Source organism: Desmodus rotundus, chromosome 9 (assembly GCF_022682495.2).
Source record: "Desmodus rotundus isolate HL8 chromosome 9, HLdesRot8A.1, whole genome shotgun sequence".
Taxonomy (NCBI): Eukaryota; Metazoa; Chordata; class Mammalia; order Chiroptera; family Phyllostomidae; genus Desmodus; species Desmodus rotundus.
The window spans coordinates 34062139-34088552 of NC_071395.1; the positions used below are offsets into that span (position 1 = coordinate 34062139).

Here is a 26414-nt window from a genome sequence, read left to right on the forward strand (position 1 = left end):
CAGGAAAAAAGTGTGCTTTAACCCTGAGTTAATGCATACTTTGTGCCTGCAACATAAAGCAAGGTCTGTGGATGGTGAGCACCCACATTCTTGGAAGTGCGTTAGAATGCAGACTCTCTGGCCCCACTCCAGACCCACTGAACTAGAAACTGCACTTAACAACATCCCCTGTGATTCACACACATCATAGGTTGAGGAGCCCTGATCTAAGAGGGTCTGCCAACAGACTGAGGAGTAAAACTGAATGTCTTCTATTGAATCACCTTCTTTTTAAAAGTGCAATATCCATTCCCAGATGATAAGTTTAAAATATAAAATATAGATTCTGTAATTTTTTTAAATCCCAAACGTAATAGTATTTTTTTCAGTAGATGATCCTCATAGATGTTCCATAGACACAGGGGATGCTGGGGTTGGAACAAACCTTGGAAACCATGAGTCTAAACTGCATTCGGCCAAATGCAGAATCCCTCCTTCTAATCTACAACATGCCCTTGTGGCCTCTGACTGAGCATTTCCAAGAAAGAAAGCTCATCGAATTCCAAGACACTGTCATTCTTTTCTGCTCACTGCCACGCTCAGTGTCCTAGTTTAGCTCTCTCACCTGCGCCATGGCAACAATCTTTCTGACCACTCTAGAGACAAAATTATCTTCCTGAAATCATATATCAACATATGTAGTACTTGAAAAAAAGGCTGACTTCCTGATCAATTCACAGTTGTCCACTCTATATAACTACCTTCCACTTTCTCTGGTCTAATCAAACAGATCAGCTAATTACCCCCAAAGCAGGGTGATGCCTGTTTTGTGCCAGTCCAACTCCCTACTTTAACCCTGTTCCCTCTGTCACAACTCACCTGCTCTCTGCTTTGGCTGTGCAAATTCCATTCATTCTCGCTTCTCCTAATCCCCCCAGCTCCTGGATATTCACTGATAGCAGCAACTATTCCTTTGTGTTTCTTTTCTCTTATTTTTATGACAGCAGAGAAATTTGTCTTGTTTGTCTAGACTCCTAGTTAAAGGACGAATTTATCTAGAACAGGAATCTAGTCCTTTACAAAGCCTCTTTTGGCACCTGGCTGCTCTCTTTATGTTTCTCTTATGAGGGGCAAGCTTCTGTCTGTACTATCACGCATAGTTCACTGGAGAGTCACCCATCCAAAAACATATCCTTATTGTCTGAGATTCTCATTGTCAGAATCTCATTAGAATGCCTCTGGAGACAGAGGCACTCTAGTTAAAATTCACAAACATCTATAGAGATCTTACCATACTCAAATAATTTTGCTAGGTGCTGGTATGGATATAGAGAGATGTAAGATAAAAACAAAGTTCCAGAGTGCACGTTGTAGTGGAGAAAAATAAAAACAACTTTGTCTTGTTGAAGGCATCATGTTATTTAAAGAGACCATTTTCCCCAGATTTACTTATCTGCTTAACTTGGGATTCCCTCCCTCTCCCCCCGCCCTGTCCCCGGCCCCCGGCATCCCGCGAGCGGAGGTAGGACAGTAAGATAGCGGACGCCACAGTGTAGTGCAGTCTTCTCCTCCAACGAGTTTCTCAAACCCCATTTTAAATAATGCTGAGAGTCCTAAGGACTGTTGTTTACATATTTCTTTTCCGCATTAGACTGTGACCTACTTGAGGGCAGAGTTCATTTCTTCTTTCCAGAAAGACCCCTGCTTGACATTTAGTAATTAATGACTAGAGAGCTTGTTGTGCGGCAAACTCCTAAAAAGGGTTTACGTATATGAACTTGTTCGAGCGAAGGAATCGATCTTCTCCACGTTCGGGATATCCCCGACCTCAACCTTCAGTCGTCCGCCCTCTCCCACCTACCAGACGTCCCCCCGCCGTGCCCCGCCCCATCGCCGTCTCTCAGCCAGCAACCGGTCGCGCATCATGACGTCACTGGCGCGCGCCCCCGCCGTTGCATTTCTCGCGGCGTGCCTGTCAGGTGGTTCTAACTTCCCCGCTAGCTGCCCATCCCGTAGTTCCAGTTGCTCAGATCCCGAGAATCCCGGCGCCACAGGCTCTGCGACATGTCGATGCTGGCTGAACGTGAGTGTTGAGCGCGGAGGCCCGACCGGGGCACGAGGGCTAAGGATCCGTGTTACGCCCCCGACCGGACCCAGTAGCAAGGGGTGCGGGTCCCTGGCGCTCAGTGTGTTGGAGGATGCCGCGGGCCGGGACCCTGGGAAGCTGGGTTCGGTTCGCCCTGCCTGCTCCGGAGCTTTCCCAGCCCAGCCTTCCTCAAACGTTCGCTACGGGTTTGCTAATGAAAGAGCCTGCGAGTTCAGAGCTGAGCACGCGCGCGGTGGATTTGAATGAGAATCAGGACACCGGTCTTGGGAACCCGAACTGATTCTTTTCACTTCCATGCGTTAGTTAGAGCAGGTTAGGTTAGAAAGAGGAGGTTAGGCCTGCAGAATCTCCTTAGGCATTGAAATCTCATTCTCGAAGATGCATTGAACCTAGAAATAGAAATGCAAAGGGATTAGAAGCATCAAACAGGAAGTAGCCTGTTTTAGGAGGTGCAGGGCTAAGGAGGACTGGCGGTTTTGACTTTGTTGGAATTAGCACTCTTCAGTGACATGAGTGTTGGCCGAGATGCCTCATCCTGCCTCAGTTTGCCTTTTGACACTTAACCGTCACTTTGTGAAGTTCGTTAACTCCGTTTCTGGAGCGGCAGTGCAACTTCTGAATGGTCCCTGTAGCTAAGATTGCCTGCCACCAGAGGGCGATCGTGCTTTGGTCGTAACTTTGCAAGTGTGGTGAGCAATGAAGAGAAACAGCTTAATAGACCAACAAATACCCCGGGATTTTGTGAAATAAATGCTGTCAACATCCGCTTATCTAAGGGAACGGAGGAATTTGAGCGCAGAACGTAATGGGTTAGACTGCATTCCAGATTATAGGAACAGAAATTAACGCTAAAGGAAAAAAAATCACCCCAAGTAATTAAGCTAGAAATTGACAATGTTGATCTCGTTATCTGTATATCTTTACATTATTGCTACTAATACCAGCAGTTTTCTACTGTTTTCAAATAGGGACTCATAGAAAGGAATATGATTTAGTTAGGTGGTGACCTTAGAGCCTAGATCTCTGAGGTCTTTTCTGGTATCAGCATTCTTTGATATGTGCTTAATTCAGTAGGCACTGGGAACATCGTCCCTGGCTCTGCTATTCATGTATATCTCTTTCTGTGATTAGTATTCTGTGGGCCCTTTATTATCTTCATCACTAGGATGATTTAAAAAGTCAGGGAAATGTGAGTGTAAAAATAGTCCAAAGTATGAAGTGGTGTACAGGTGTAAAGTCTATTTGTAGATATCAGTAATTCAAACTGCATGATTTTAAGGGAATATTTTAAATTCTCTCTGCACTGGGACTCCAAATTTTCAAATCTTTGTCATGATAGCATATAATATTTTATCCTGTCTTAAAAACTTTTGCACAATTAATGTCTATGCTATTCCTTGTGATTAGATATTTTGGGCTACTATTCTTATTTTAAATATGAAAATATGAAAGCATAGCAGAGTTTTTTAAATTTAATTTTAAGATTTTACTGAATTTTGGGGGGTGACTTTGGTTAATAAAATTATACAGGTTTCAGGTGTACAATTCTATACAATTCTGTACAATTCTATAATACATCATCTATATACCACCCAAAGCCAAGTCTCCTCCGGTCACTATTTATCCCTCCTTTACTGTCTTCTTCTACCTCCTCCCACCCCCCATTCCCTTTGGTAATCATCATACTGTTTGCTGTGTCTGTGTGGGTTTTTTGTTTGTTTGTTTGCTTAATTCCTTCACCTTTACACCCAGTGTTCTAACCCCCCTCCCCTCTGACAGCTGTCAGTCTGTTCTCTGTATCTATGTATCTGTTTCTATTTTGTTTGTTAGTATATTTTGTTCACTAGATTCCACATATAAGTGAAATCATACGGTACTTGTCTTTCTCTGACTGGCTTATTTCACTTAGCGTGATAGTCCCCAGGTCCATCATGTTGTCACAAAAGGTATGATTTTCTTTTTTTAGGGCCAAGTAGTATTCCATTGTGTAAATGTACCACAGCTTTTTAATCCACTCATCTACTGATGGGCAGTTGGGCTGCTTCCAAATCTTGGCTATTGTAAATAATGCTGCAGTGAACATAGGGGTGCATGTATTTTTTCAAATTAGTGTTTTGAGTTTCTTCAGATATATTCCCAGAAGTGGAATCGTTGGGTCATAAGGCAAATTTGGTGAATATGTTCTCCCATTCCTTGGGTTGTCTTTTTCATTTTGATGGTTTCCTTGGCTGTGCAAAAACTTTTTAGTTTGATATAGTCCCATTTGTGTATTTTTTTTTCTTTTGTTTTCCTTGCCTGAGGAGATATAGCAGGAAAAAATACTGCTACGAGAAATATCTGAGATTTTACTGCCTATGTTCTAGGATTTTTATGGTTTTGGATCTTACATTTAAGTCTTTAATCCATTTTGAGTTTATTCTTGTGTATGGTATAAGAAGTTGGTCTAATTTCGTTTATTTGCATATATCTATCCAATTTTTAACACCATTAATTGAATAGACTGTCTTTACCCAATGATTTGTTGTTGCCTCCTTTGTCAAATATTAATTGACCATAAAGCTGTGGGCTTGTTTCTGGGCTCTATTCTGTTCCACTGATGTGTATGTCTGTTTTCATGCCAGTACCGTGCTTTTTAATGATTCTGGCCTTGTACAGTGTGATGCCAGGTAGTGTGATTGCTCCAACTTTGTTCTTCTTTCTCAAGATGGCTGAGGTTATTTGTGCTCTTTTGTGGTTCCATATAAACTTTTGAAATAGTCTTTCTAGTTCTGTGAAAAAATACTGGTATGTATCTTGATAGGAATTATTGAATCTATAGATTGCTTTGGGTAGTATGGACATTTTAATGGTGTTGATTTTTCCTATCCATGAACACAACACAACAAATAAGCTTCAACTTAGTTATATCTCCTCAATTTCTCTTTTCAATGTCATCATTTTCTGAGCACAGGTCTTTTACAACCTTGGTTAAATTTACTCCTAGGGTTTTTTTTATGCAATTGTATGTTCATTCACATACTTATTGAGTGCCTGTTATGGGCAATGCTTTTTACTTCTTGCAACCAATCATAAGAAAGAATAAGATACAAATAAGACCCTAGGAGATTATGGTCTAATAGGAAACATAAAAGATGGATACAAATAATCATAATATAGAAAAATGTTAATTAAATGCCAAAAAAGAAGCAGATAATTTATTCTGGAAATTTATAGGAGTCAGGTTACTTCAGGGCATTTCGGTGAGAAAAAGGAAGGCATCGTTAGTATCCGTAGATCGTGTGTGGGGAGAAAGTGGGAACCTTCTCCCCAGGGCCATAAGACTGTAAGCTCTGACATCGGTAGGACCTCCGTTTGTGTACAGGCTTTGGATTGGCGTGGGGAAATTAGTCACGTTTCTGCCTCTAAGCCTCAGATTTCCTCATCTGAAAAGTGGGAATAAGAATATCTGCCTTCGTTGGTCACTGTGAAAATTGAATCTGATAATGTGCGGGTAGCATTTGGCACGGAACGCACGGCACCATAAGCTATATTGGCTGCTGCTGCTGCTGGTGTCGACAGGTGCTTTAGTAAGTTGCTGCCTTCAGTTGACTGGGGAAAGCCCAACTGATGGTATATCTAGCTGTTTCGATTTTTCACCTTTGGAGGGAATAGGAATATCTTTATTTTTGTCTTGTAAAGTCGAAGTCAGTTTGTACATTGTGAGTATATAGTTACTGGGGAATCCAGTCTGATGCTGAATTTGATACCTGTATCTAATAATACATAATATATGTCATATTTTATGCAAGTATGTGTGTATGTATTAGGTATGTATGTATTTGTGTGGTATTTTCCAGGTTTGAAAGATAAGTTGCTAAGGAGATACTTTGTCATTTTGCAGGTCGACGGAAGCAGAAGTGGTCTGTGGATCCAAGAAATACCACGTGGAGTAATGATGATTCCAAGTTTGGCCAGAGAATGCTGGAGAAGATGGGGTGGTCTAAAGGAAAGGTATTTTGGAGACAAGCAAAAGAAATCGGAGCCATGCAAGCAGATTACAAGTCAGGGGAATGCATCTCTCTTAGGAGACTGAGAAATATGTATGATTTGGATCAATAAGTAATTGTGAAGGAATAACTAAACTGTTGTGAGCTTGTGATGATCAAGTTAGAATTGAACATACATGTCAGCTCTCTTTATTTATTATTCAAACTGCATGATTAGCATCTTTCATAGGCAGGCCTTTTAATTAGTTGCACCTAACCATTACAGTGTTACATTGCTAAGAGTAATATTTTATTCCCCTTTATAGCTAGACTACACATTTTCTTCTTTCCCTCACATTCCAGTTATCCCTGACTCAGACAGGACTTCTACTGCTGTCTCTACCCTTGAATGGTTTGTGTCAAGGTCTTGAAGTGATGATCTTGTTGCCACGTCCAAGGGACATTTTTTTGTCCTCACTTACTTAATCCCTTAGCAGCCCTGGACTCTGACTGATTACTTCCTTCTTGGAATACTCTGCCCTGACTTGCACAGTACTGCTCCCTCTCGCCTTTTTCCTCCCGCCCCACCAGCCACTCCTGCGTTTGCTGCTGGCTCTTCGTCCTCCAGACTGTCGAGCTTTGGAGCCCCAGGCCCCACTCAGATGCACTGTGCTCAGATGAACTCCTTTTTGTCGTACCCTGCTTTAAATTACATGAATTTGGAGATTATCTACTTCTTTTACTTTTCTGTATCTAGCCCAAATTTGTCCTCTGAGCTCCAAGTTTGTAAGTTAGTCATGTTTATCTTGATCCCCTCAGATCTTTTTCTTCTCAAGTTTCCCCATTTCTGCACACGGTGCCCTGTCTACCTGCTTACTCAAGACAGAAACCTGGGAGTCACGCTTGGTTCCTCCACCTCTCACTTTCTGCATCCCAGTTGTTACTCCCTTCCACCCAGGACATCGTCCCCGTGCCGCCGCCCCTGGTGCCTGCTCTCACCACTGCAGCAGCCTCCCTTCTGCTTCCCTCCTCTCCCTCCTCTAGGCCATTTGCCATACAACGGCCAGAATGAGCCTTTAAAAATACAGAAGTTAGATCCCGTCATTCCTTTGATTAAACACTCAGTGATTTCCATTGTTTTAAAAAATAAGATCCAACTTTCTACTGTAATTTCCAAGGTCCCGCAAGGTCGAGCCCCTTCATATCATCTGATTGCCTCTTCGTTCACTCTGCCAAAGCCACCCTGGTGGGTGCCTCTTAGGTGCTGCAGCACACCAAGCTCTGTGGGACACCTTACAAATGAGTGTTAATTGATACAGGGGGCTTGGCGTCCCCTTCTCCTCCTTTCTCAGTGTCGTTTGTAAAATTATTTAACGGACAGAGCCATAGATTCGTAAGAACTCGATGGCTTCTAACAGTTTTGTGGCAGAACTCTGATTTGGAGCCTTAGAAAAAGGCATGTTCTTCCAAGTTTTTACATGGAGGCCTTAAATTAAGGTGAAGATCCAGTGTTCATTATTGTAAGTGCATTTTTCATATTATAGACATGTCCTATAAGAACCCATTAGACTATATTCTCTCTGAGGCCCACCGAGTGCCTTATTCTTAGATGTTTAGTCATTAACTGAATGATTGGTAAGGGAAGAGAGATATAGTCACTCTTTGTACCTGATAAAAAAGCTAACTCTCTTTGTGTTTACTCTCCACAGGGTTTAGGGGCTCAGGAGCAAGGAGCCATAGATCATATTAAAGTTCAAGTTAAAAACAACCACTTGGGACTTGGAGCCACGAACAATAATGAAGTGAGCAACAGTTTGTCTGCTGGGGTTTTCCTTGCATAATTGACTTTTTTTTCTAAATATATAAGTTTTAAGTCAATCAAACTGATCAGTTTTTAACTATTCAAGTGTGCATCCTCCATGTTTTGGTTAATAAAAAGCCCCTGGTTCAGCTGGCTCTTCGTCATGTGTCATGGCCTCACTTTCCCTTACTGTCTCCATGGGGTCTTTACTTGCTTATGTGTAAAAGATGCAAGCTGGTTTTATTGCTAAACTTTGCAAAAAGTATTCTTTTTATAGAAGTATTCATTTCAGGACAGATAAGAATTTTTATCTTTACCTGTGTTCTAATATTAGCTTATCTTATTAAAAGTTGCTGACATTTAGTTTTAGAAAAAAATGAAAAGATTCTTCTGCCAGAAAGTGGTGTTCTTTTCTTGTACCATTGTCTGTTTCTGGCTGTTGGTGTACAGCAGTTCAATTTATTCGCACTTCCCCTTAGGCACTGACACTTTGAAAATATAACACTGTAACTAAAAATTAATGGCCTGTCCTGTGGTGCTTTCATTTTCAGTATTATTATTTGCTTTGGAAAGTGTCCAAGCTGAAAGCTCTGATCCTAAACTTTTACAACCAACAGAACCTGGCAGAGGGTCTGGAGAACTGTTCTAGGGGAACCAAATTACTCTGATTCGTTCGGCAGCCCTGAGTAGTAGACTAAGTCAGCTAAGATTTTCTGGATTAACAACTAGAATTCTAAGTAACTAAAGACGGAGGTTGATTTCGAAGGTAGTTGAGAGATACATATACAGAGTTACTTAATTTTTTAGCAGAAGCATTGCTCAGGAAACCTGTTTGATAAGACTTGACCTTAAGCAGTCTTCAAATAGTGCGTATGAGGCATATTGGTACCTTGCTTCCCACTGGTTTAGGTTGTCTTGGAGATGTTCATTCTCTCTTAACGCCTGATTCTCTTTGTTATAACAAACTTACTAGCTTATTACCTTACAGATGGATACTGATTGATTCAGGGAACTTGAGTCCTTCCTCCTCCCTTCCTCAGTGTTATTTTGTAAAACAGGGTTCCATGCCAGCAAATAGAACTGGGCAAAATATTGGAAGCTCAAATGAGCAAAGAAGAGAGTCCCAAGTCCATCAATGCTTTTTTCCTTTGACTTACATAACTTTCCCTTAGAAAAAACTTTTATACTGCTTTACTTTAATATTTAGCACCAGGTTTCCTATTGATTATTTGATTATAAATTGACTGTTGATAAGTTGTTCACATTTGCAGTCAAGACTGAAGCTTTCAAGAAGCCCATTTTTAATACTAAAATAAATAAATTGCACTTCAAATTTATATCAATCAAATTTACAAAATAATATTTTGATGAAACACTTAAAATTTCACATTAACCACCAGATTTCCTTGATTCCAAAATGTATCTTTTTCTCAACCAGTGCAGGTAAACTACAGACATGCCTCTAATGATTTTTGTTTGTTTGTTTGTTTTGACTTTCAGGACAACTGGATTGCTCATCAGGATGATTTTAACCAGCTTCTGGCTGAACTGAACACTTGCCATGGACCAGAAACAGCAGGTAGGGGAGATCTTCGCTTCGTTTATTCATTTGATTTATAGAAGATACAATCTCTCAATTTAAAATATTTTCACCAACTATTTTTATTGTAAGCATCACCTATGTGAAAGTTAATTTATTGAAGTTGTTAGAAATGGTTTTTTTCTGTTTTTTAATAGTGCTTTTATTGTGTGAACCTATTTCATTGCATGAAGAAAGCAAACACTTCTTCTAAGTTAAGAGAATGGCAAGGTAAATCCATTCAATTTACAGCCTCAAATAGTAAAGTGATCTTTCCAGGGATCTTTGAGTGTATTTAAAAACACGTGTTTAAAGTACAAAGCCAGGAATATCAATTGGGGCCATAAATCAGCAGCCAGGGAAGGCTTAATAGAAAAGCTCTTTTTGTGTTGGTTCTGCTTCATGAAGTTGTTTTATCTTTTACTGTGTGTAAGAGATTTGGATTTCTGGGGTACAGTAAGATTTTTTGCACGGGGCTTGCTATTAGAAATTGTATTCCTAAGCTGCAGGCACTAGAAGTGACACAGTTTACCTTTGGGCTTTCCATATCGAGTTAGCAGAAGGGTGCTGCTGTTGGGGGAGGACAGGATGGGCGACCCCATTCTGTTTATCCATTATCCGTTGATAGACGCTTGGGCTGCACCTCTTCTCACTTCCTGGCTCTCGTGAACAGGGCTACGAACGTGGGTGTGTAAATGTCTCTTCTAGTCCCTGTTTTCTATTCTTCGGGGTACATGCCCGGAAGTGGAATTGCTGGATCACGCAATAGTTCTGTTTACGTTTTTGAGGAGCTGCTGTGTTTTCCATGGTGGCTGCATCATTTCACGTTCCCACCCACAGTGCACAAGGGTTCCAGTTTCTCCGCATCCTCAGCAATGCTTGCTGTTTTCTGTGTTTTGACAGTAGCCCTCCTACTGGGTGCGGGGAGGTACTTACGCCTCTGATGCGCACTCCCCTCGTGGTCAGTCAGCTCGCGCTCTTCTCGCGCACTGCTGGCTATTTCTTCTTTGGAGAAATGTCTTTTCGAGTCTTTTGCCCATTTTGAAATCAGTCTGATTTGTTTATTTATTTTTGAGTTGGATTCTGCAAACATTGTCATAAGGAATTTCTTTTTATTCCCTGTGCACAATGTTTGCCATGTAGTGAACTTCCAAACGTGTTTGTCAAGTTGAAGGAGGAAGAACTTTGTGGAATGAAATTCAAAATTTAGACGAGTTCAGCAAACATTTGTTGAGCTCTGTGCTGGATGGAAAGTAAGACTTGAGGACGTACAGGTGTATGAGACATAACCCCTGCTTGGGAAGTAGCAGCAGGATATGCTAGTAATTGGTGAAGTGACAGCACGCACCTCCCCAGAACCACGGGAAGATGTGCTGCTCTGCTCTGAGTGGCAGTGAGTCCAAAAGCTTCAAAGCAAAGGTACTCTGTGTTTTTGCTCATGAGATCGGACTTCTGGTAGAAATCTGTCACTTGCACAGTTTTTATTATCCATGAGGTAACTGCTAGAACTATCCTGTGTGTGGTCCTGATACAAAACATGGCAATTGGTTGGCCAAAGAAAAACAGAAGAAAAATGTTTTGTGGACACACTGACTGGACGGCATTAGGAAATGCAGGATCTATGCGGGAGGAAGATTCAAGGACACTAGGCCTTACTGACTATAAACGGAAACATCTTTATGTTCCGGATCACAATTAAAATCAATAGAAATGTAGGTTTGTATTTTCCATGCTACCTGGCTGCTTTTTCTCAGCCTGCTTCTGAGATGCATTACCGAAGGGCAGTCAGTGAAATGTTTCAGGTGACCCAGGGACTTGGTTATCTGTCAGGAAGGCGCTGAGTGCATGACAGATTCCAAGCAGTGGTACTTTGTCCTTGGGAAGCCCCATCCACAGGTTCATCTGTGCAGGCTGATTCTTTTCTGTGTGAGACAGAGAAGCACCCTACATCATTGGCAGCGGGAGAGTTACCAATCTATAGATTAAGTTCCACCTCGAGACCACTAGAGGGTGCTGGTAGCCCTGTGATAGGGACTGGGCAGTTGGTGGCCAGCTTCCTGTCTAACTCAGTACCATCTGACCCAGGACTGTTGCTAACTGCCAGTCCCCGTACTGAAAAACCTTTAGAATGTTCCTTTCAGGGAAAACCTGTCCAAGGAGTGCACCTGGAGAGCTAATAGATTATTTTTCTGCCATGTTATCTTTATTCAAGTGAATTTTTGGTCATAGTGAAGCTGAAATGACTGTATTAAAGCTGAAGCGCAGATGATACAATATAACCCAAGAACAAAAATATTTTTTTGCTATAGTATTTTTATTTCCTTAAGATCTTGCTTACCAAATTCATACAATTTGCCTTTTAATTAAACAAAGATTCCTTACTGTCCTCTTCATACAATCTTGCAAAGATTCTAGATATAACCCTTATCTCCTTGTGGGACAGAAAAATCAGTATATTTTTTTAAATTTCATTTTTATAAAAATTAATTTTCATCTCAGTTACTCTCTACCAGACTCAACTTAGCTTTTTGGTGGACTTTATCTCACTGTTCTAGGAAATGTTTGTTACTTCCATCAGACATTTTGTTCGTTATGATTTTAAATATTTTTGGAAATAAATGGGGGTGCTGAAACCCTGTCATCTACAGAGGTGTGGTTTAGGGCAGGGTTCCTCAGATTTTTTTGCTCACATATCCTCTAAGGGAATTTTGAAAAGCTGTATACCCTATCTCACATTTTTATATCAACCTCTATAAAGTTTTTAATCATAGCTTCAAATAGTTACAAAGTTCTATAATTTCTGGCCTATTGGGAACTATTGGCATTTTGAAATAAAACCATTATATTACTCCCAAAATATCCAGTAGATAAATGCCAGAGTAATTTGATAGCGATTGCCACCAATTTAGAAATGCACAAACAAGCCCTTTAACAGTCAGAAATACCACACCACACGGTTCCTTTTCCTCTGAAATCATACTTTGCTTGTGTGTAACCCATAGTATGTTACGTTAACATGTTTTTTGCTTAAACTTTTAAAAACTCATCATCCTATCATATTTCGCTGCCACAAAGCACATACATAGAAATTTTTGGTTTATTTCTAGTACACTCAAGGCTTTAAGTGTAAATATGTTTCCTTTGGGTTAGGTTATTTTAATTAGTAGATTACAGTTACTAAAAGCAGAAAATACATGATAAATTTTGATAAACGACTATTAGGACAGTAAAATCTCTTTGGAAGCATGTCTCTCCGTGCGACAGAGTGGTGTGGGGAGGGGCTGCTCCTACTATTCCGATTAAACGGTGCTTCTCTCACAGGGCACTTGGGCGTGTTCGTGTTTCTCTCCGGTGAGAGGCAAGTTGTGCCTTTGTTTTGTAAAGTGGGTGGAGGATGTGTGGGAGAAGTGGGGAAGGAGAGCCAGGCTGATGCATCTACTGCAGAGCCGAACGGCTGTACGGAAGAGCGCACGGGAACGAGTAGGTAGAAATTCCCCTAAGGTCTGTCCCTGCTCAGATGTGCTTTGGGACGTCTGTACTGGGAAGATGGAGAAGGTAGATCGCCAGTGATTCCTACGTGGGAGAGCAGCTCTGTAAGGGACTGTAGGGGTTCCGAATGTACACCTCACTCACATCTGCGTGGGTTGGAATCCCATCATAGACCTTCCTAGATGTGCCTCATTTAACCCATCTGTGCTGCACTGCCGTTCTGTGCGTAATCACCGCAGCTACATAATGGGGTGGTTGTGAGATGAAATACAAAAGTGCACAGAGAGCTCTCAGTCCGGTGCTTCAGTTGATGACGGCTACTCAAGCTGGTAACTGCTGGGTGATTTCCGTCTGGAGCATCACCACTGAGAATGTTTTGTGCCATATGAAGTGTTTGGCCATCAAAAGAGGAGAAGAATTCATCTATGGTGTTGTTTCTGTTACTCTGCTACCTGAACTTGTGGGAAGTCTTTTTAAAAAATCACAAGCTAGCCCTGGCTGGTGCGGCTCGGTTGCAGTGTTGCCCCCTAGACCAAAGGGTCACCAGTGTGATTCCCAGTCAGGGCACATGCCTGGGTTATGAGTTCAGTCCCTGGTTGGGTGCGCTTGAGAGGCGACTGATTGGTGTTTCTCTCCCTCTCTCTCCCTTCCTTCTCTCTCTAAAATCAATACGCATGTCCGCGGGTGAAGATCTTTAAGAAAAGAAATCACAAGCCATTCTGGGGAAGTGACTGCAGAAGAGTGTGTTTCAGGTTGTTTATGTATTGGGTTAGCCAAAAAGTCTGTATGGTTTTTCCCATAAAATAAAAGACACATTTTTCATTTGGATATTTTGAGTAGGTGGGCTTTCTCCTGCTATTGGCTTCTAGTGGGCAGAGTCAACGGTGCTGCTAAACATCTTCCAATGCGTAAGACAGCCCCACAGCAAAGAATTATTTGGCCAAAATGTCAGTAGTACCAAGAAACGTCGCAAACCACTTTTTACACGCTCAATCAGTGACAGCACCTTCTCCATACACGGCGCATATCTTTTTTTGCATTTCAGTTGCATTTTTACCTTTCTTGAAATAATAAAACATAATAAGCCAAAAATGTTACATATTTTCTTCCATCTTTACTATTAAAATGGCTGCACAGAAATTCACCAGTTTTGATAAGATTTTGTTTAAATGCACGCTGATATGACAGCTGTCACAATATAATCTAACAAAATTGTTCCAAATGAAGTTAAAGACAACTAAGCACTACTAGAGCCATCGTACAGAAAAAACTAAATGAACTTTTTGGCCAACGCAATAATTCACCCACGTGAGGCATTGTCTGAAAGCTTGACCCATTGATCTTTACGTTGTTAGAGCCTTTACTCCGTAAGGGCTCTGAGTTTGCTTTTGGAACGGTCAGGTCCTGGAAGGGATTAGTACTACTAACATGTTGTTCGATGGGCGTGAGCTTGTTTCACTCCAGTAGTAAGGCAAAAAGCTTTTCTCCCCTATGCCTAACTTTATAATTTTATTTCCTATTGGTGTGACTATAGGAAAACTCAGTCTCTCTTCTACCTATGATGTTCTGTTTCTGTTGCTCTGCTACCTGAACTTGACGAACTTGACCAATAGGTAAAGCTGAGGAAATACACACAGGCAGGTTTTTACTATCCTGTAATGGACTCTAACCCTGGCGTTACTTGCTCTGGTATTTCAACCAAGGCACTACTTTATGGCTCACATTTCCTGTTTTGTCAAAGAAATAATCACGTGAGTTTGTTCCTCAATGATTTCCTCTTGGTTTTGCCCTTAAGATGAGCCGCCGGTAAAACCTGGTGCGTGAGGCCGTCGTTCAGTGCCGGCTCTGCGCCTTCACGCTCTGTCTGGTTGTCATCTCTGATCTGTTTTTTGATTATTATTAACCTGTCTTACCTTTATTTACTTTTTAAAATAACTTTTTATCTTGGAACACTTAAAGACTTACAGGAAGTTGCAGAAACAGTTCAGTGAAGAGCCCTGAGCACTGGTGTCTAGTTTCCCGGGTGGTGACCTCCGGTAGAGCTGTAGTGCGACCTCAGAACCAGGACACTGGCCCCCTGCAGCTGTTAACCAGACCAGCAGATCTCACTCGGCTTTCATTGCACTTTATGCCTCGTGTGCGTGTGTATGTGTGTGCGCGTCCATGCAGGTTTATCGCATGTGTACGTTCTTGTAACCACTGCCACAGTCAGGAGGCAGGGTTGCCATCACCACCAAAGAGCTGCCTCGCTCACGCTGCCTCTCTGTGTTCATGCCCACTCCCTGCCCTCTGACCTTCAACACCCCACTTTCACCTTCGCCCCCTGGAAACCGTTCAGTAGTTCCCCCTCTCTGTAGTTTTGTCATTTCAAGACTGTCACATGAACTGAGTCATGTAGCATGTAGATGGACCTTTTTCACTAAGTGTCATGCCCCTCAGGTCCATCCAGGATGTTGGGGTGTCAATAGCTTATTGCTCTTCCTTGTGGAGTAGTGTTTCAGAATAAGGGTGTGCCAGAATTTGCTCAGCTGTTCACCCACTGAAGGAATTTTGGGTTATTTCCAGTATTTTACTATAATGAATAAGGCTGTTATGTATATTGGTTTGTAGGTTTTTGTGTGAGCACAAGTTTTCATTTCTCTTTCTCGAAGATTGTATACATTTCTGGAAAACAGGCTTGCCTGATTTATAGTACACAGTTTATTTAAGAAGACTATCTCTAATCATTTGGTTATAGTTCAATAATAATTGATAAGGTTCCCAAAGATTTTATTTAAATAATATCATGTCACTGTATGAGAATAAATGAGAATGGATTACAGAGAGTTTAATGTAATGCTTTGTTTTTTTTAAGACTCCTCCTCAGACAACAAGGAAAAGAAATCTTTCAGCCTTGAAGAAAAGTCCAAAACCTCCAAACACCGTGTTCATTATCAGAAATTCACAAAAGGTAGAATTAAGCATTTTCTTAATGTGTTGTCGATACCTCTGTGTTCGCTCTGGGTTTCGTACAACCCTTTTAGCTCTTCACCGGCATCACTTCTTGTTTTCCGTTGAAAAGGGGGATTATGGGTGGCCTGACTGGGCAGGTCCAGAGTGGGGCCACAGCTCCAGCATTTGCTGTCACCCTGCGGGGACCTTCTCAGGGGTGGGTTGAGTCATTGGCTCTGCGGTGGGCGAAGCCGGGGAGGCAGAAGGCAAGGTGCTATTTGGAGGTGAAAAGGGATTTTACGTGGCTAGGCTAGGAAATAATTCCAATTGATTGCTGAACATGTTAAGTTACACTTTCCTATTTTTCAGAGCTTAATGTGTTGGGTAGCTCTTAAAATTTTTCAGTTTACAGGATTATGTTGTGTATTGAGATATCCAGTATGAGAAATCTCACTCCCCAATTGATCTTTATATTATTGCACACCATTTCTTCATTTCATGGTTCCAGGGCCATTGCAAAGACAGTGTTAGAAAACAGGTTTGAGAACTGGGTGGGAAATGCTACCCTTCCTCTTTCACCGCCTCCCCACTGTCTACCCAGTACTTGAAAGCAATTGTGCGTGCAGTTTCCCTCTTTAACCACTAGGTGGCGGTGTAGTATTGGTAAAAAACAATTTAACCGGAACTCAACTCCCAAACCTTTTTCCTTTTTCCATAGAACAGTATTATACATTAAGAGCACTTTCCAGAAACAGAGGAGCCTATTTATTGCATAATATACTTAAAGTATAAGTATGATGATAGTTTATGTTGTGATATAAAGGCATCATTCGATGGTTCTTTTATGGGAGATTGGATATACACACCCATCTCTTTGCTTTAGTCTTGTTGGCGTTACTGGGAATTCCCTAACTCCTAGAACCGCTGAAATTCCCATGGCTTTAAACTAGTAATGGTGGTTCCCATGGGGCACAGGACCCCAAAAGGTCAGAATGAGTTTGGTTTAAATGAGAGTCCACGGCAGAGCTGAACGGAGTGGGGGAAACTGAATAGCTTTGGGATGTGCAAGGAGAGACTAGTGCCTCCCTCTTACCTGTCCCAGCAGGTGAGGCTGCCTGGCCCTTCGTGTCATTCCTCTTCCTCTCAGGCGAGGACCCTCTGTCATTTTTCTGTATGACTTCCGATCGGGGTTTCTCTCCAACCCCAACCTGTGCAGAACAGAAGACAGCCCTTGTTGGCCCTCAGTCCTTTTGAAGAGCGGCTACATGGTCACATCCTACCCAAGCCGTTAAATGTCCCTCCTTTTCTCATTTAGTCACTCTAGAAAAAAAGGGATATGGCAGAAGGGTACTGAGCAAGTTAATGACCTTAGAAGAGGCCTACAACTTTGGGATGGCATGGCATCCTTTTAGACTTTCACTTTTGCAATTAAAATCTTCTAATTTTCTTTTAGTACCTGACTACATGCGTGAGTTCATCTGAAGCATTTGCTGAAGCCAGGATAAACCTCTTTAATCTAATGGATGCTGAAGTATTTACCTTCTCTTCTAGTTAAGCCACTCCAAGTGACCCTGTCAAAGTGCTTGGTGTGTTGCATCTCTGTTTTTTATCTTTTAAAATGAGTCTGCTTGTTAGCCTTGCCTGGGGGGCATTGGTGTACAGGGAAGAGAGTTCCAGGTCCATTGTGAGAAGGGTGGCAGAGGAGATGGAGTGGGAAAACCGAGGAAGCGCAGACTGGGAGGAAGTGGAGGATACGGGAGCAGGAGGCGGAAATCCAGGTAGTGCAGGAAAGAATTACTCATCATCCATCTTAACAGTCCGCGGGGAAAGATAACTTTAAAGTTCTGTAACTGACTAAAAGCAACTTTTCTGCGGTGGAGCCACTGCTGTCAGTGGGCATGAATGGTGCGCTCTGTCTCCTCTAAGGCAGATGTCTCAGGTGGCAGGGAACCTGGGCGCTGGCCTCCCTCCCTCAGACAAATCGCTTAGCCGCTTCCCTTCTTTCAGACTCAGTTTCCTCTTTCGTAAAGTGAGGAAAGATTTTTAAAATGCCATTGAGCTCTAAAATGGATTCTGTTTTATGACATCGGAAATGTTCCCGTTATATGGAACTTTTGATTGTTCGGCTTTCTGGATAATGAGGATTTTAGCCTGTGGGGACACTTGTCGCGAAAGTGATTGATTCACTTATTGGATGAAGATGGTTCATATTGTAACTTCATCTGTGGTCCACGTAATGAAATCATGGGAAGATGGCCTTTTCTATGGCTTAGTTTGAAGAGTGAAGATAAAACTTTTATTTTATTGAGATAGCATTGTGAAATTTGCTACTGCCTAAATATTGACTATCATTTTAGTTCTGATACATAATTTCTTTTTTTAGTCCAGAATTTTAGTTTTAATTTGAAATAATTTATTAGATAATTTCAAAAGTTAATTTCATCCATATTTGTTTTAAAAGCCTGACTTTGATGTGGTTTCTTTTTATTCGAAAATTGTTTAGCAATGCCATATCTGCAGAGAGGAAATCATAGGGAAAATATCAATTTCTGCCAAATGATTTTCTATAGACAGTGAGAAGTTGTGGAGAGCATTGCCTTCCCCCCCAGTTGTGCAATGGTGGATAAAAAGTCGCTGACACTGTAGTTGTGCGACTTCACCACGGTAATTTCCCCACACTTCTTAGCCCTGTGACAGTTTGCAGTATTTTGCTTCTTAAACAAGGAAACGGCACACACAACCCAGGGAGGAGCTGTCCCGGCAGTGGGCTTGCGGGTCTGGAGACCCAGGCTGCCCAGCTCCTCCCCACTGTGGGACTCTGCTAGTGATGGACGTCAAGTGTCCTCCTCTGGCTCTGTCAGCGTTAGAATATCAAGTGGCACCACTGCAGGCTTTTTAAAAATCCAACTCTCTTGTTATATCTCACCGGCTGCCCTGACTCATCCCGTTTCCCGGGGCCCTGACTCTGTGCCCTTGCAGCGCAGTCGCCGCAGCCTCCTGTCCTGGGCTCGTCAGCCCCACGCGTGCCCATTCTTTTCATCAGAATAATAACTTTTTTATCCTTCCTGATTTGGGAGTGCAAGTGAATTTTCTCAGCGAATGAAGCTACCTACATAAGCTTTAACTCTTTATTATTGTAAACGTGTTTCTCAAATCTGCATTTCTTGCCCTTGTCCTTTTACTCCGAGTAGAAAAACTCAGTTTTTTTGAGCCTCAGTTATAATACAGTGCTACAATCCAGTTTTCTCTTTAGAACTTGTTGGGTTCTGTATTACTTTTGCCCTTTAAAAGGCTCCAAATCTCGCTGTCCTTTCTTGAATTCTTGTGTGTCGTTTTCTAGGTTTCCTTTGCTTCCCATTGGGACTTCTTGGTGTTGTGCACGTGTCTGCCTATGCAGTGCCGCTCCTCCCTCCAGTTTTCCGCTCTGGTGGCTGGAGGTCCTGACGCTCACGATTGCTAGAAAGACAGCCAAGGGGGTAGCGCAGAGCTTTTTCACCGGCTCGTCCTGAACTGTTATGGCCAGTTAAAGATCAGTAGATACGTGAACCAAGTCCAGACAGACAACGGACTTCCTAGTCTTGTTCAGTGTGTTTTGATCGCCACTTTCTCTGAGGTCTAAGTTTGTCTGCAGTATTCGCTGTGATTTGACTGTCGTTCAGAACTGAGAACAATAAGCTTTTAAACTCTGTTTTAATATGCATATTTTATTTAAAAGCGGCCATACACAATTTTATAACATTTATAAACTATTCGACCAGGACCATTAACTAATAACTATTTCAGTTCTGCTTCCATCTCCATTTTTATCTCCCTCAGAGCTCCTTCCCATTGGTCCCTGACTCAGTTCTCCTCTGTTTTGTTTTCCAGACGAAATCCCGAGCAAGGCCTGTAACAGTCCTGGTTTCTACGTTTACTTAAGTGAACTTTGCTAAAGGATAAACGTTTCTGATACAAGAACCCATCACCAAAACTGTAGAAATGGTTGCGCCTTCATTGGTATAGCTTTCTCTCTAGCAGCCTGGCAATTTTGCCTTTGATTTGTAGATTTGCTTTTGATCTCTGTGTGGTCATATTCTGGCATCCTGTTTTAAAATTGCAATCTCGCATGTACCCTGTTTTTCTTAATCCCTCCTGCATTCCTTTTAGTTGATTTGCTGTAAAAGAGTCTTTATCTGCTCTTCTTTTAGCCTATCTGTTCCATTTCAGAAGGTAGTTTAGGGTGGGTGACCCATGCGCATTTCGAACTAGTACGACTCCTTTTTCTGAAACAGAAACTGCCGGCCCGGGTGTGCTCTGCAGCGCGCAATGGGCTGTGCCGTGACAAGGAGAAGAACAGAGCTCTACACCTGCAGAGGGAGAGGTAGGGTCTGTCTACCTCTCCCCACCGCGGCCAATTTGAATTCCCCACATTTCCGGTTTATTTTCTGAGTTCCTATCTGGAATGTGCTTCATTTTGTTCTTAAGTCAGTTTCCTTGGGAGTGGTTTGTCGGGTTCGACTTAATAATCAGTTAGCACCCAGAGGCCTTCAGTCCCGCTCAGGGAGACGGGAGAGTGCAGCGCAGAAACACAGCTGGAGCCTGTCCTTTCTGATAGGAACAGGCCGTACTGGTGGGACCGTTGAAACGGCCGCCTACGAAACTGGTTTTGGTACCTGGCTCTGCATGAAATCAAAGGGTGTTTTGTTTTTTAGTTTCATGGAGTCACTGAGCAATATCATATTCGAATGCCCCAGTGATAGTCAGTGAGCTAGAACCTTCTGGGTCAGGACATTACTTTGCCAAGTCAGTTTTGCTACAGGAAACCAAGAAGTGAGTCTGACAGTGAACTCAGGCTTCCAACTCAAAACAAAGGTTCTGGTGTGTAACCCAGAGCCTTGCTCCCCCCGGGCCTCAGGACTCGACGTGTGGGAGATACATGTTAAAGCGAATTAACCATGAAGTTGACAAATGGGAGTAGACTTGGCCGACTGCTCACAGAGTGTTTTTGGTAGAAGTGGAAATTCCAGAGAAGTGAATATTAAATCACTTGGCTTGTGGGTTTGAAATTCAGTTAAAAAGTTTAGTGTTTTTAATAAGAATCGTGGGTCCTTGGCCACCGCTTTTGTGAGCAGCCACTTAATTTCCCGCTCTCATCAGGTACCCCGCTGTATAAAGCTGACACAGCAAACTCTTTCACCGTAATCCAGTATTTTTATTTGCATTTATTCTTTTGAAACTTCATTTATTCAATTAAGTATTGAGCTCCTGCGTGTCAGATGCAGTTTGTCCCCATTCGTGTGCATTATGTGGGGTTTTGAAGATACATATCTAGCAGCATTTTCTATTCTGCGTTCCATAATCCTAAGAAGCTCACGTCTCCTTGAAGTAAATAAGATCTGTTTTATAAATGGGAAGCCAGAGACACAGAAATTACACCTGGAAGGCGTACCAGTAGTGGAGTAGCTTTAGAATTGTTTTCCTCTCAGTCCGTGTATTCTTGGTGGTTTCTTCCACTAAGAGACTGTTGGTGGTGCGGGATCTCAAACGCTTATTTGATTTTTAAGTGATTTTAAAATGTAATTTTATTAGTTATTAAAGGATTTCCATCTGTGCAGTGGAAACAAAAGTCGGTAGTTTATAAAATTGTTTATTTTTCAAAACTCAGCTTGCTTTTAGGAGGTTGATAGCTTGTGTTTGTGCTCTCTATTTTCCGGAGGTCGGTGTTACTAAAAGGCATCCTATTATTTTTCTAGGGAAGGACTTATCATCTCGGAGCAAAACAGACCTTGACTGCATTTTTGGGAAAAGACAGAGTAAGAAGACTCCTGAGGTATTAAGCCACATATCGCTGATATGTCTGTTTCCACAGTTCGATTTTCAGCTGCAAGTAGAACTGTTTATTATGAATAGTAGTTTTCAGACAAAGTTACCAAAACCTTTTGGAGGCTGCTTCCAAGGGCTAAAAGTGATCCTCTTCATTGTTGGGGGATAACATGTTTTATAAGGAACCTTTGAGCCGGGTGCGTGCTCTGTGGGTTTGGTTGTTGTATGGGGACTAGACTGACCTGGGGGTGAATCCCACGGCTGATCTGTCCAAGGGGCAAGGACCTCTCCCACCTCCAGGAAAGGGAGGTCGCCTGCCGCGTTTGGTTTGCTCTGCTCAGTCTGCACCTCTCTGTTTGGAATCTGGCCTGGGGAGGAAGAACATCATACGTGTCTCCAGTTCTGGTCTATTCCATTTTAAAAACATTCTGAAACACTTTGCACCGGCACTGAGAGTCAGGAAGGGACTTAGACGTGTAGTGTTTCTTCCACTGCACAGCACTGTTTGTTTCAGAACCAGGAGATAAGGCCTGGGTGACCCTACTACACCCTGAATGAGATGAATCCGTACTTCATAACCTACTTGTGAGACGGGGCTGTGCAGTGTGGCACAGCGTGTATGTGTGTGTGTGTGTGTGTGCGTGCCAGTCCCAGTGGTAAGAGGCAGCCCCGGATATAGTTTGGATGTCATTAGATATTTTTAAAGCATGGATTTTTAGAGATAATGGGATCAAAATACTTAAAATTGATGTTGTCTACGAAAATCTGGACTGTATGGTTGCTGCAGCTGGTACTCGGCTAGTCTGGTATGTCATGCCTGTGTCGCCGTGTTGGTTCGTAGCCAAAGCCCTTGGTGACTAGAGAACAGAAAAGACTTGTTTCATTTATTTCTTATATTTCTCCAGACTGACAAACTTTTCCTGGGTGATAGTTATTTGTTACTCGATATTATTTTCAAAGACTCTGGAATGACCAGTTACTAGAAATTTAGTTTGGTAGTTGCCTTTGTAGGCTGGGACTACATTTTTGATCTTTTAGTACTTTTTTGACCCTATACCTTTATCAGTGGGGACAGAGGAAGCAGGCCCAGAGAGGGAACCTGGGCCCCCTGGCTTCCGAGGGGTGGCGCCTGTAGGTCTGCTGAGTCGTGTCAAAGACAGGTGGTCATTGGGGAGGAGGCGTTCCAATTCCAGGTTGTACTGACCGTTCTTGAGGCTGCGGGGAAAGCCGAGGTCATCAGACAGCCCCGCTCCTGGTCATACCTCTACCCCTGGGTAGTTAGTGTGTGGCCTGGGTTAGGCCCCCGCTCACTAAGGACTTTGTATCTGCCTTCTCTCACTCTCCTCTCGAACCCCTCATTTGACCATAGTCAGTAACTTCAGGATCCCCAGGGAGACTCTGTCACCTCTGCTCCGCCCCAACAGCCCCTCCCAGGGCCGCATCCTGCACCTTTGCACTAGCCCCACATCTCGCCCTGCAGCCCTGATGCTAACTTCCTGTCCCCACTCTCCCGGACTAGCATTCCCGCAGCATTGGCTTTTCCAAACCCTTGCATTCTGGCATCCCTTGGTCCTCCCTTTTCTCCTTGCTGCCAATACCTACTGCCCCCAACCCTCCCCTTCTCTAGCACTCTCTTTGAAATTTTGCAGTTGAACAGGTCAAGGAAGGAGATACTTTTGGTGGGCTTCTGGTAGAACTCTGAAAGCATTTATGTGGTAAGCACGAGGCCATGTTTCGATGTAGGGGATTAGAGGGGCCTAACCCTCAGCAGACAGCTACTTGAGGACCCACTGGTGTTTGGTGCCACGGGGTTCTCCACAGTGCGGTGTTCCTTGACTTTTCGATGGTGTCGCCGTTTGTGACCATGTTAAGTGAGCCCGTATCTGAGGAGCTTCAGAAACAACTGCCCACTGCTAGCCCAGGGAAGGTCTATGCTGGTGCAGCTGATGTGGAGAAGACTCACCTTGGTATAAAAGTACTATTTAATAATAATCTTGATATGTTATTAAACAATATATTGAATAATATGTTGTTAAGTATGTTTAGCAATGTATATGATAATATATAGCATTATTATATATAGTAATATGTAATAATAGCATATGGAATTATTAAATGATACTATTTATTAATGACCTTGATGTAATCTATTTTGTGCAGCTGATGTAAGAAGACCCACCTTGATATAATAATACTGTGTTTTGTGCAAGATTCACATCCAGGCACATCCCAGTCTCTCGTTCTAGTTTAGTGTTGTCTTCGGATGAGGCATTTAAAACCCTAGTTGTCTGGCGGGTGGATTTACATCGCGGTGCAGCCCTCGGCCTTCGCTGTGGTTCTCAGCAGCACTTGCGCTCAGACCGCCTGAGGAGCTTTTAAAAAATGCCAGTGCCAGGGTTGCACCCCAGGCCAGGCAGATCCACAACCTGGGTTCGGGTCATGCACAAGCATTTAAAAAAAGGAGAAAAACTTGAGGGAGAAAAGCCTACCCAGAGGACTGAGGTGACTATTCTGATGTGCAGTGAAGAGGAAGGACTGAGAACCACCAGCAGAAGCCCTGATATGTGACTGTACGGGGTGAGGCAAAAGTAATTTTGCAGTTACTTATGTGGAAAACAATACAATAATTAATAAACAGGAGCCCAAGGACCAACTCTGTGTTTCGCGTACTCACAACTGTAAACCTCCTTTTGCCCACCCTGTATCTGTAGTGTCTGGCTTTGGGGTCACAAGTAGTACCTAGAACAGGGCTTCTCCAATCTTAACATGTGCATAAATCGTCTGGGGATTTTGTGAAACTGCAGGTCCTGGATCGCGGGGGTGGGGTGGCAGCTCCCAGCTGCTGCTGCTGCCGGCGGCCGTCCTGTGCTACACGGGCCACGCTGCGTAGGCGGGATCGATGGCGTGGTTCACGTCTGACACACACCTGTATGCATGTGTAAGATAGAACGTAGCTCAGTCTCACTACACTTTCAGACACCGAATAAAAAGTCTTTCTGCAGAGTCACTTTTAAATTTAAATTTTACATACACGAGGACTTGCCTATATAGAGTTTGTTTTCACTGAGGCACACCTGAATAAACTGTTGCTAAGAAACCTGACCTGTTAGTTACAACAGCCCTTACAGCCAAGGGCGGGAGGCCTTTGATCAGATGTGTTTGAACATACAACCTCTTTTGGCTCCTGTTCGCAGTTGGAAAGAATATTGCTTTGTTTTCACTCCCTTGACCCCCATAGCAACATGGGACTGAATTTCCACTTGGCATCGCCAAGGCAAAGGTGCTGCTGGAGGCCAGACAGCTGGAGAACCTGAGAAACCGCGGGGTGTTGAATGTGGAGGCAGCGAGACCTCTCTGGGGGCCCTGCATAAGGTGCTGATGTCGATGTTGTCCTCACATCCGGATTTGAAGAACGTTGGACATCGACCGCGTCTGGCTTGGGGCAGCCTCATGTCTTGTCTCACAGTAACCCCAGCTTACTGATCTCTACAACCCTGGATGTTAGAGTAGCAGAAATCGCAACTTTATTAGCCCTCTGTGTGTCGGATATTAGGCTAGCCACTTGTGATAGTATCTCACTTAATCCTCCTAACAATTCCATGAAGGAGGCATGATTTGCGTCTTTCCAGCAACGAGGGGGTCACGGCTCAGAAATATTTGTTACAAAACTCCCAGGTGGCAGAGACGGGATTTAAACTCAGGTCCCTCTGATCCTGAAGCGTGTCCTTTCCTTCTACTACAGTACTGCCAGTGTCAATTCACTTCTTTTACATTTCTACAACAAATCTCCATTTAAATGATTTTAGTTCTGCTTGAGAAGTTTTCTTTTAGATTTTGTCAAATACATAAGTAATTAATGCTTTAACATAACTTCTTGGGAAAATGATCGGCTGTTATTCTCATTTTGCTGAAAACAATGTTTGACTTTTAAAACGTCTGCCTCGCCAGCAGTCGGAGTCGCACCGTTCGGGTTGGGAGCTCGGTACCAATGGCCCGGCCAACGCTGGGGACGCCTTTACTTTGTCATTGGAGCTGTAGGCTGAATTCAGAAAGAGCTGGCTGCTTGAGTTCCTAGAGCATAGATACTGTGTTACTTGTGCATTTTCTGGTCTCTCAACTGAAATGAATGATCTGAATATGTTTTTATTAAAAAAAAAAAACCACTCTCAGCAGCCCTAGATTAATAATAGTCATGAGGTGTTTTTTTTTTTAACTTCTTATTTTGAAATAACTACAGACGCACTGGGAGTTGCAAAGCTAGTTCAGAGGTTCAGAGGGGTTCTGTGTGCCCTTCACCCAGTTATCCCGGTGGCTACAGCTCACATAACTGTAGGGCAGGTGGAAACCAGGAAATTTCCAACGGTGCAGCCTTTGTGTGTCCTTCACCGCTGAATCACTTGTGGGTGCAGACTGTTCTCCCACCACGGACATCTCCCTCATGCGCCCTCCCCTTCACTCACACACCCCCACTTCCACCCCTGACCCCAGCACCACTCCTGCCAACGGAATTGTCTCATTTGCAATGGAATATATGTGAACAACCTGATCCTCAGTTTGATGCTGAGGCTGCTCATATCAGTAATGAGTCGGCCCTTAAAATACACAGGTTTTAAGGGCCGACTATAGTTTCCATTGCCTACCTCCCACTCTTACTCACACTAGATTTTACGTCTTCTACCTTATGGGCCTTTAGAGAAAGCCTTGTAGAAATCAGATCATTCAATGTCCTTAAAAAGTCCGAATCTGTTGATTAAGTCACTC

General features: G+C 42.9%; 1 protein-coding gene across 1 annotated transcript in view; it reads left to right on the forward strand.

Moving 5' to 3' along the window:
* The first annotated feature begins 1926 nt into the window (after nt 1-1926).
* The window catches only part of PINX1 (PIN2 (TERF1) interacting telomerase inhibitor 1), a 78593-nt gene continuing 54105 nt past the window's right edge, over nt 1927-26414 (forward strand). The window contains exons 1-6 of the mRNA XM_024569111.3: nt 1927-2062; nt 5967-6076; nt 7761-7853; nt 9353-9431; nt 15775-15870; nt 21584-21660. Of these exons, the coding sequence (XP_024424879.1) occupies nt 2044-2062; nt 5967-6076; nt 7761-7853; nt 9353-9431; nt 15775-15870; nt 21584-21660 (474 nt within the window). The 5' untranslated portion in view covers nt 1927-2043. The remainder of the gene's footprint in view (nt 2063-5966; nt 6077-7760; nt 7854-9352; nt 9432-15774; nt 15871-21583; nt 21661-26414) is intronic.